Source organism: Watersipora subatra, chromosome 4, assembly GCF_963576615.1.
Source record: "Watersipora subatra chromosome 4, tzWatSuba1.1, whole genome shotgun sequence".
Lineage (NCBI taxonomy): Eukaryota > Metazoa > Bryozoa > Gymnolaemata > Cheilostomatida > Watersiporidae > Watersipora > Watersipora subatra.
The window spans coordinates 2765618-2778021 of NC_088711.1; the positions used below are offsets into that span (position 1 = coordinate 2765618).

Below are 12404 nucleotides of genomic sequence, written 5' to 3' on the forward strand. Positions count from 1 at the left end.
CAGGCCAAATAAATTAAGAAACAAAATAAAACAACTGTAAAAATGTTTAAATGTAAATGTGAAATAGTTAGCAAGTAATCTATGTATATATTTTTCAAAGTTGGTATGTGTGTCGTTCCTGCTATAGCTATTAAACTTTTGAAATAAAGTATTCAAATCGTAGAAGATTTGATCTCTAACACTCCGATTCACCAGTCCGACGCCTTGCTAACTCAGCCACACAAGCTTGATAGATTCCTAGGGAATATATGTTGGTACATGAGAGCAAATACGCAACAGCTTTCCGTTGCTACGCAGGGTGATGGCATAATGTCACGCGAAGCTGGTAACTCTCATTAGTAAGCTTGCTCAAATTATCCATTAAAAATGTGCCAGGCTAATAGAGGTGGCAGGCAACTATCATTACCTCTTACTGTTTAAGAGATGATTTTAATACCCGGGCAACACCGGGTAACACAGCTGGTGGCGAAATAAAGTCTGTTTTGTTACAATTACAATGAAAAATGATTAGGCAATGATACAATTAATACGAATTGAGAAAACAAAATAAAAGTATTTAATATGTTGAATTAATAATAACAATAATTAGTGCATAAAAGTGTGTGTCTGAAAATGGTTACTGTTGCAGCAGAAACTATTCATCAAAACTTTGGATGCAATACAAACAGTACAAACGTAAAATTGAGATATCGGACTGTCTTTGCCTAGTACTTTGTCTGACAGAGTGGAGACAGAAAGGAGAACCTACTCGAGATAATATACAATTGTCCACGTGAAAAGAATTTTGCCTTTACAGATCTAGCAACCAAACGTTAGGAAAATGCAAAATAGGCTTGTAACGGCACACTTGAAATTGAAAAGGCTCATTCGACAAATACAAATTTAAAAATAGGAAACGGAGGCAAAAAATTAACTTTTGAAAAATTTCAAAAAATAACAAATGCGAAAAATAGTATTAATTAATAATCAAATGTGAAAATTTTGTGTGTGCATTGATGAGAAGATAGGGAGTACGTATATATTAAGTGCGATAGATTCGTAAGAGTTTTTGTAGACTTGTGGTTAAGGAATTGTTTTACAAACACGTGGTTACAATCTTCGTGAATTCAAAACCGACATGAAATGGATATTTCCTCACTAAATTTTAACAGCTATAGCTGGACAAATCAAATAACGCACAGACATACAGACAGACAAACTTTGATATCTATGTATATAGTATAACAAAAGTAGGTGAAGTACGAAACAAAGCAAATAAGAAAACAGAGTTTAAAAGTTATAATAGAGCTATTATTATGAGTTCTATGAAAATTGGCTCCTTACTATAGCTAGTCTGTATGTTTACATCTACATCTATGTAAAACATGCACTTACACAGGTTATTATCCCCTACATAGCAAATGAATCGGTGGTAAGAATAAAGGAAAGTAATTACAGTATTTGTGAAATTATCTCCCCTCGTTCTTTCTTATTCACAACTTATTTTTCTGATAGCATCTGCAAATCTTTCTTTTTGATGAACAGGATTTCCAAAAGAGAAAAGGCAAACAGCTGAGGATGAGTAGTGCTCCTGTAATTTAAAACCCGGGGTCATAGCTTTTTGTCTCGTCATACAAATACCCTACAAAGGTGACAATTACATACAACTATAATTAGAGTAAACTTGGATGGTAGAAAAGTATTACTCCAATCTGCATCACTTGAGTACTGCAGTAGCTCAGCAATACAACACTTATGTATACAGCACTTCTATCGTACAGCACCTCAGTCATACAGTACCTTTGTCATACAGCACCTCAGTCGTACAGCACCTCCATTGTACAGTACCTCAGTCGTACAGTACCTCAGTCATACAGCACTTTCATCATACAGTACCTCAGTCATACAGCATCTCAGTCGTACAGCACCTCAGTCGTACAGCACCTCCATTGTACAGTACCTCAGTCATACAGTACCTCAGTCAAACAGCGTCGCAGTCGTACTGCACCTCAGTCATTCAGCACTTTCGTCATACAGTACCTCAATCATGCAGCACCTCAGTCATACAGTACCTTTGTCATACAGCACCTCAGTCGTACAGCACCTCCATTGTACAGTACCTCAGTCGTACAGTACCTCAGTCATACAGCGTCGCAGTCGTACAGCACCTCAGTCATTCAGCACTTTCGTCATACAGTACCTCAGTCATACAGCACCTCAGTCATACAGCATCTCAGTCGTACAGCACCTCAGTCGTACAGCACCTCCATTGTACAGTACCTCAGTCATACAGTACCTCAGTCAAACAGCGTCGCAGTCGTACTGCACCTCAGTCATACAGCACTTCTGTCATACAGTACCTCAATCATGCAGCACCTCAGTCATACAGCACCTCAGTCATACAGTTCTTCAGTCATATAGCACCTCAGTCGTACAGCACCTCAGTCATACAGCACTTCAGTCATACAATACCTCAGTCATACAGTACCTCAGTCATACAGCACCTCAGTCATACAGCCCCTCAGTCATACAGCACCTCAGTCATACAGCCCCTCAGTCATACAGCACCTCTTTTATACAGCACCTCAGTCATACAGCGTCGCAGTCGTACAGCACCTCAGTCATACAATACCTCAGTCATACAGCACCTCAGTCATACAGCCCCTCAGTCATACAGCACCTCTTTTATACAGCACCTCAGTCATACAGCGTCGCAGTCGTACAGCACCTCAGTCATACAGCACCTCAGTCATACAGCACCTCAGTCATACAGGACCTCAGTCATACAGCACTTCAGTCATACAGCACTTCAGTCATACAGCACTTCAGTCATACACCACCTCAATCGTACAGCACCTCAGTCATACAGCACCTCTATTGTACAGTACCTCAGTCGTACAGCACCTCAGTCGTACAGCACCTCAGTCATACAGCACCTCAGTCATACAGCACCTCAGTCATACAGCACTTCAATCATACAGTACGTCAGTCATACAGTACCTCAGTCATACAACACTTCAGTCATACAGCACCTCAGTCATACAGCACCTCAGTCGTACAGCACCTCAGTCATACAGCACCTCAGTCATACAGCACCTCAGTCATACAGGACCTCAGTCATACAGCACTTCAGTCATACAGCACTTCAGTCATACAGCACTTCAGTCATACACCACCTCAATCGTACAGCACCTCAGTCATACAGCACCTCTATTGTACAGTACCTCAGTCGTACAGCACCTCAGTCGTACAGCACCTCAGTCATACAGCACCTCAGTCATACAGCACCTCAGTCATACAGCACTTCAATCATACAGTACGTCAGTCATACAGTACCTCAGTCATACAACACTTCAGTCATACAGCACCTCAGTCATACAGCACCTCAGTTGTACAGTACCTCAGTCATACAGCGTCGCAGTCGTACAGCACCTCAGTCATACAGCATTTCCGTCATACAGTACCTCAGTCATACAGCACCTCAGTCATACAGTACTTCAATCATACAGTACGTCAGTCATACAGTACCTCAGTCATACAACACTTCAGTCATACAGCACCTCAGTCATACAGCACCTCAGTTGTACAGTACCTCAGTCATACAGTGTCGCAGTCGTACAGCACCTCAGTCATACAGCATTTCCGTCATACAGTACCTCAGTCATACAGCACTTCAATCATACAGTACGTCAGTCATACAGTACTTCAGTCATACAACACTTCAGTCATACAGCACCTCAGTCATACAGCACCTCAGTTGTACAGTACCTCAGTCAAACAGCGTCGCAGTCGTACAGCACCTCAGTCATACAGCATTTCCGTCATACAGTACCTCAGTCATACAGCACCTCAGTCATACAGTACTTCAGTAATACAGTACCTCAGTAATACAGTACCTCAGTCATACAGCACCTCAGTCATACAGAGCTTAAAGGCTGTTCAGTATAGAAATTTTACCTCAATTAGCCTGTGCGCCAAACACATCAGTAAGGGTCATAAATTGAGTACAAGAGACATATTAAAGTAGCTGTGTCAAAGTAGCAAGACAATAATAATAATGTAATGAGGTATCTCATGCTAGTGATGTGTGTAAGATGATGGTAGTAAGAATTTAATGATCCATACTAATAGAGGATGGTCGCTGATCTTCTTACTCATTTAAAAAAAATCATGATCAAATGGCCCACTAGTTGCTTTCAGTCACTGTGGAAGGAAGGTTGTAATTGGAGCTAATGGTTGTACGAGTGCTGATTGGTTATCAGATTTTCCCTTAGTAGTAAAATTGCTGGCGATTAGCAAGTGTTGCTTCAAGATTGTCAAGTTGTTTGATTGTGATAGCCCTGGGGAACTTCACGCTTACTGTAAGTGGATAATAGAAATTTAATCATCCAAATTAGTGTAAATTGGAATTGTTGGTTTTAATGTAATAATCATTAGCCACACTAGCCACAATTACAACCATGATGGTTGTAATTGTGGCTAGTGTTTGGACAAGTGCTGATTGATTATTGAATCTTCCCTTAGCAGTCCAATGCAGACGATGATCAAGTCTATGAAGCTGGTTTGTTTGATCGGGGCTGTGGTGATCACTTCCATTCTGTTTGCTTCATCCACTTTTAGACCTGAGACAGATATTCGCAATAAAGGTAAGAGCATATGACATACTCTACATCAGTGGTACCAATGATATACAGCCCCCAAGGATAGCCGACGGCTCTCATATGGGCGGGGTTTAATGATCGAGTTCTGTTAGGATGAACCCGAACACGGCACCCGAACAAACAAATATGCTGAATAAAGCTCCTTGTAAATTTTCAAATATTATGAACAATAGTGGTTATTTTACTTATCTGTTGAATTCATTTTGTTGTCAAATAGATAGAGTATCCCGATATTGTTACCATTATGATCAGTCAGTTGCCATTTGCAAGCATTCGTGATATTAATAGTCACAATCGTAAATTAGCCCAAATTCGGTTTTGTATTTAGATTTTGAGTATGAAAACTACACTGCACAGCTTTGCCTTCTGTCTCATCTTATTGGCCAGGTAAAACAATGTGACAATAATGAAAGACTTTGTTATTTTATATTACGGGTGGCAAAATATTAATCAAAAACTAGTAAAAAAAGTCCGTTTTTTTGGGTAAATTATATTCAACTTTAAGCATATACTACGACCTTTACCAATTTTAAAATTACTAAAAGTAGGTAATTTGAAATGTTTTTTTGCATGGATCCATTATTTTGATTAGGTGTTACCCCTACATTGTAGAAATTCAAGGTTTACTATTGTGAACCGAGAGGTCCACTGACTGAATGAGCTAATAAAACGATAACAGCGAGTCGTGTTTTTTAAAACCTAACAAAGCAACGCGACCGCCCCGCGAGAGTTGTGTGTGCTCCAAAACCCAGGCTAGCGCAATCCTAACAGAGCTCCATCATTAAACCCTGCCCATATGATAGCCGTCGGATATCCTTGGGTTGCTGTATATCATTGGTGGTACTAGATGTAGTAAATATCCTAGGTAAAAGTATAATCATATATTTCATAAACTTCTCCTAATGAAATAAAACCAAATAAACCAAATTTGCAATGATAAATGATTGTTTTTAATCCATATCAAAACATATTTTCATAAAGAGAAGTTGACTGAAAAGCAAAGGTACAGGTGTAGGTAGGGCTGTTGGGGCCTGCTGACTCTCACTACATCACTGTGACAGCAACTAACAAGCTACTAACATGATATATTAAAAGCTTGTATTCGTACCCTTAAGAACTGTGCTCTATCTTTAGAGTCATGTGATCCTTTTAGTATAACTCTCTGCAAAATAGCAAACCCAACCGTAAAATTATGTGTGTTCAAAGGCCTACTTAATGTTATAAAATATATCGTAGTCATAATTTATTCATATGGTATCCAGGACGTATTTTTATAGTTAGAATCTAAACATAGACAAAACTTTGTTTAATTACAAAACAATATGCAATTATATTGTATGCAAAATATATTTCTGCTTTTGATTAAAATACAAATACAACAAAATTTAGCTGTATGACTTGCATTTATTTACTTTTCTACATTGTGGATTCACCATATTCATGCTGTATACTTCTGTAAACTTTGAAACACATGGTGGAGCATGGATGCCCATTTTAACTATAGTGAACTACATTGCTACAAAATTGTTGTGCCGGTACATGTAAATAGGCCAAGGTCATCGTGAAGGTTGAGCTTGTTTCTGTGAATATAATAAAAACGAATGCTAGCTACCAATAATAAAAATGTTTACAATGTTATGTTTTACATGTTAGAATAGACAAAAACCTATATTTCCATTGGTTTTAAGCGACCTCGGGCAAATCGTCACTCGATCCCCAATTAAGTCGCTGCTTACAAATTAAGAACCATGCTTTAGATGAAGAAATAATTTTTCTAATCGGTTGTACTGCATCTAGAATAGTGTTTACTGGTTGCTAAGCAATCACTATCGCTTTATCATTTTGAAGTTATTGACAGGACTTGAAAGTTCGGTTCCTTTTTTCGCTTTAGTGACAGCTTTGAAACCGCTATATTAGGTTGCTATGTTGTTAGGGAAATGATATACTATTTGCTAGCTGATCAGCTCATAAAATTCTATATAACGCATACTGTCAAGTCGGTGCAGGTTCCCAAACTCAACTTGAATAACGAGAATTTTACACTTAGCCTTAAAACTATCGTTTTCTTTTTTGCCGAACTTTGAAAATAAAACCTCAAATAGAGAAATCTCTATTATATATACTAGTACACCGGTAATCTAGTATGTTATGAGAGATCGTCAGGTACGCTGATAAAACGTTCATATTAAGTAGCTAAATATTAGAAACTCAAAACTGTGTGTTCATACACCAAGGACAATAGACCTCAATGAACGCATTCATGAATTGTTCCTGTGAAAGCACTTTAGAAATTTGTGTTGAAAATTTACACACGTACTGCAGGCTATCTGATTGAAAATGAATGACATCCTGGGCAACTGCAGGCTAAATGCTAGTTTACTTTAAACGGTAAATCTTTTTTTCTCTAATCTGAGTTAAATGTTGTAAGATATGAAGCTGTCTGCAACTGTTACATAATTCAGGTTTTTCTGATCACTTCCTAGTATTTTGGAATCAATCTTTCACCAGGTGTAGTTTATACAACCCTTAACGAATTCACCAGAGACACCCAAGCAGTTTAGGTTCGTGTTGTTCATCTGTCAGCTAGGGTACCCATAAAGGAGTCTTCCGCGCTGGTCAGATGTACTTACATGTAGGTAACTACTAGCTCGAAGCGAAAAAACTTAATTAATAAAATATGAGGGAGAAAAATTACCGGTGAAGGTTTCATGGTAAAAAAACTCCCTTGTGACACCCTGCGACATGTCACTAAATACAATGATTATAACATCTGTATTAACTGATAACATAGTGTAATAGGGCTGGCCAGTGAGGTGACATCACATAGCTGACTCATAGCATGCTGTCAAAAAGGAAATCATAAATCCAAATAAAGTTAATATAAGCTATTATATACATTATAACAGATATTCCTTGCTTAGATATTTTATATAAAAAGTGCACTGCTAAAATAGAGATTGTAATACTGGGTGTACAGTTCTACTTTTCTTTGTTAAATTTACTAAATTAATAGTGCACTTCACAATCTAGACACTCTGTATGATTCACTGCTCCTGCCCAGAATGAATGCCAATCGATCTGTTGATCTTGGGTGGTCTATGGGTCTTGTGTGGTCTGTCCGTCTTGCCATAATGTTATACATTTGATTAGGTGTGCTTAAAGTCATTCTTCTGTCTGCCTTTGAGCCAACAACATGTAGTTTTCCAGCAGTTTTTCAATGCTGATGCTTTCTTTCATTTCTATATAAGTTTTATCGTTACGCCAATGTCATATACATATTTAATCAAGACTTAACCAGAAGGAAAATCCCATATTATTTAGCAATCTCCTGGATGTGTTATTAAGGTAAATGTTATGTATTTCATTTTATTTCTTATTCTATATGTTACCAATGGCTTCGCAGATAATCAACTCTATAATTAACATACTTTCAATAACCATTTATCTACAATCAAGTTGTTGTTTTATTGTAGTTTCACGGTGTTGACAAGCATAAATAATAAATTTGAATAGGATATACGCTATGCCTCATCACCCGTTTGTGACAACATAACTATGAACCAGGGAATTTGCTACACTTAGTCTAAGTCTGTTGATGTGAAACTTGAGATTGTAATACTGGGGTAAAATATTGATACTGAAACTTGAGCAGTGTTGTACAGGTATGAGAGACTTTGCATTCTAGGTTTGTCATTTTATAGCAATAATAGTAGAAAATCTTAAAGCGTGGTACCGTCATGATGAAAACATTATTCAAAATATTACTTTGATGTAACCTAGGAATATTGATAAGCAGTATGTTTTAATACAGTAGACGCTCCTATAACGTAAATCTTTTACAAAAAAGTAATACGTTTACCTTTTGTACAACATAAAGAATTCTATATAATGTAAAGTATCAAATCAGTGCATGTTCTCAAATTTGATTCGAATAATGAATCATACACAGTTACATACACAGTTTGCTGCAGGGCAAATAGAAGCACACTGGTGATGTTAGAGGGTAACGTTACAATAGGAATTTCATAGCTACCTAAAGGCAGTTGATAGGGGCAGGAGTTGGGTGTCAGTCTACCAGCTGAATGTCATGAGTTGAAGTCTCATTGAAAGCAATCTTTTATCCCAAACTCTAGCCCTAGTTTTGGACGGACGCAGGAACAGACAGACACTACTTTTATCGTAGTAAAGATATATTTCCTTTTACTTCTATTTTGTTTTACTATATTTATTTTATTTTAGACATACACAATTGTTTTTGCAGCTTAGATTTTGCCGTATAAAAAATAAATTGATTTAAATTGACATTGAATATGTGCGCTCTCATAATCCCGACTGCCGTAATCAAGAACCCAAAGCTAAGAGAAAGTGAAGAGAAAAAAAGAGAAGTTGTCAATACAAACTGACAATAGCAAAGTTACTGTACGGTCATTAAACTGAACAGTTATGTAACGCCTCTCCCAGTTGTAAAATAATACAGTGAAGGTTCTAATTGATGTAAAGATGGTACAGTAAATCAATTTTTATTTATTAGCTGATAATTTATGCCATAGTGAACTTCCTAATAGCTACACCATGAAACTAAAAAACCTAAAAAAGGCAAAAGTATATAATAATGCAGAATCAGGAACAATACTAATTAACAAAATAATACAATGTTCCGTAGTAACAAAGCGGTAACAACTTTAGTTTATAACAAACATTGACAAAACAAATTATATTAACCATTGATTAAAACACATCTTTGTCACCTCTTCAGGAAAGTGTTAATAATAATGTTTATATTTATGTTAGACAGAGTAAAATGCTACAGATGTTAAGAGTAAGACCAGTAGCTTGAAAAGTGTGCTAATCTGTAATCTCCCTGTGAGAAGACTTACCCGTAAATGATACTGAACCATTGTCTAGCTTTCTAAAGTGTTTGATCACTAAGTAGTGGTGACACACAGACAGAATTTGTTCATTATTGATAGACGTAGCTACGAGTTAAGTTTAGCTACTTTCCTTTGTGAAGGGCCAAAACGGTGCGCTTCGGAAGATCTTGGAATGAATTAGGCAACTCTGATGTATTTACTGTTTGTATAACACAAAATCCGTATAACATCAACAATCTATGAACAGTTTATGTTATGAAAGCATCGTTGTATATTTGTTTGTATACGTTATGTTTGTATATGCTGTTTGTATATGTATATGTTGTATATAAGTCTACAGTATTACATGTAGATTCCAGAAAGACTGTAACAGCTGGCTATGGCAGCACACAGTATGCACACCTTTATCCACATTCTGGCTGTCAACAGTTCCATCTCATGACAATGTATATCAACAGTGAGTCTTGTACCTTCTATGATCTCTTCATATTTACAGATGACCTCTACGCTAACAAGATATGTATATATTACCATAGATTGGCTCTTGTAGTTGAAGTGCTTGTGGTTTTATTGATAGTGAGGAGACAGAAACAATATAGAAACTTTTCAGAAAAACAACTTGAAGAGCGAAACCGAGAGCTCTTGGAAGTGTTGCAGTCCAACCTAAACCATCCCTGCGTTAGAACAGTTCATTTATTTTATATCAACAAGGAAGATCTACAGGTACCCTTGCTAGCTAATTCTGACTATTGGTACTACGCTAGCCTTTTTCCACGAATATTTACATAGAGCAGTTCAAACTAATCAATAATATATTTTGTTGTTTCTATGAACTTCTATAGAAGGAAGGGAGTTACTACTTTTATCAGATTTGCTTATAGTCATGCTTTAATCTATTTCTCAAAAACATTGTCAAGTATTTGCGCAAACTCAAATTACAGCATTTGAAGGTCAACATTTTCTATACACATAACTTTCACTTACATTACTATTCAGTATTGGCAACAAGCAGAGCACTTTGAAAAGTTTCGGATAATCTCTGCTTGGTACATTAATGAAAATTTTGTTTTTTGTATTAAAATTTATGAACTCAAAGATTGGAGTTACAAATAAGTCTTCAAACAATTATCATATGCGCAAAACTTTGGAACAAAAGTTACTACAAAGAATAAATGGTGAAACTGTGGTCCAAGGTTGTGACATTAGCTGAAGAATGTAAGTCCAAGATGTACCACTTTTCAAAACAGTATAGGAAGTGCCACTAGTGTAAGAAATCGTATAGAGGGTGACCTTGACATTAGCTGCCTCGGCTAACAAGTTGGTGTAATGGGCGCGCTGAAGAATTAATAGATTAGCTAAACACGTTAAAAAGAGAATAAATTATTCTGCTTCTTTGCAAAGACCTGCTGAAGTTGTTTGATCGTGACAAAATTATGTGGAGTTGTCGGTTTCTAGAGCTTTTGTTTCTTTAGATTGTGATGACAGCAAACCTGACAAACAGGGAAAAACTTCATCCAGTACAACAAGAGAGTCTGATGATGGCAGATTACTTAATCTATGCCTCCAAAACTCTGATAAACAAACCCGCAGTTGCCTTAAACGGAGATATAGGTACTTCATAGGGCACGTTAACTACTATGTTGGCTTGGACAATACAGAGAGAATCTGGAGATTATTTTGGGTCAAACTATTTTCTTGCTACATAGCTATATCTAGCTTATATGAGGATAGCCTAAGATAGAGGCAGTTAGCCTAAAGAATGTGATGTTGTAAGTCGATAACTTTCTTGTTGGGTTCACTCGAACAAAACTAAGGCTAGCCAAGGTTTATCCCACACAATCACACTCTTATAGGTGAACTAGCTGGATGCTCGGCGTTGCTCGGATAATCAAAAAGTCTGCATGAAAAGTTTATTTTTACTTAACGTAATATGTTAAGTTATATATAACAACCGTTACCATTCTAACTTGCAAACTTCATATCATGAGAAAAGGGTTTTGTGTAGTTCAAATAATTTAAGGAAAAAATAAAACAACCGTAGAGGTTTTTAAACTTTTTCAAACAACTGTAATTTTTAAATTTCATATAAAGAAAAAAGTGTTTTATTAAAATATATTAAAAGAAAAAATAAAGCAGCTGTAAAGGTTTTTAAAGGCATCTGTGAAACAATTAGCAAGTAATGGCTAAATAAAGACGGTTTTGCTACTGCTACAATAAAAAATTATTTGGTATGAAATTACATGCTTTTTATTCGTTTCAGTGTTGTAGCAAAAATATTTTATAGAGTAGTATAGAAACCCATAGTAATTATCTAATGCAAACACTCCTGGTAAAAACCATAAAATATTTATATACAGTACATAATGTACATATTAAAAATTAGTAACAGAACAATATGTTCTGTTACTAATTAGTAACTATAGTTACCAACAGTATAACCTTACTGTATTTAGTGGTTATGATCAGCAAGAAAATGTACCATTACGATGTACTACATGCAGTACGTACCGTGGGAGTACTTACCTTCGACATAGATGTATAGCATAAACATTGAGTTCAACTTAAATAAATTTAGCTTACTAAACACATACTTGAAGGTAAGTTTTAGTATTTAGTTTTAGTGTGGCTAAAACTTAAAGGTGTAGTTTTAGTTTTTGTACGTATTTTAGGAAACTAAACTTCAACTTAGTATTGCACTGGTATTAAAAAACAGCTTATAAACAGTGGCAGGTAATGTAGTTACCATTGGCTAATTTGTGTAAACCAGGATCCGTTTTGCTAAATTTACTAATAAGAACCATGGAAGCAAGCTTAAGTGACGTTGCGCGTAACGCGAAGTCAGTATGTGTATTTTAACTGAGATAGCGACTCATATCACCCAATGAATCTATTA

At 36.4% G+C, this 12404-nt stretch overlaps 1 protein-coding gene across 1 annotated transcript; it reads left to right on the forward strand.

Annotated features, from left to right (window-relative positions):
- Positions 1–1667: 1667 nt before the first annotated feature.
- LOC137393246 (fap1 adhesin-like) lies at positions 1668–3851 on the forward strand. The gene has a single exon (XM_068079704.1). It carries the CDS (start codon positions 1668–1670, stop codon positions 3849–3851), a length of 2184 nt encoding a protein of 727 aa, XP_067935805.1.
- Positions 3852–12404: the final 8553 nt, after the last annotated feature.

Bases quoted from the DNA above. Each gene is read 5' to 3' on its own strand.
- LOC137393246 (XM_068079704.1), top strand. From the start codon at position 1,668: ATGGTAGAAAAGTATTACTCCAATCTGCATCACTTGAGTACTGCAGTA.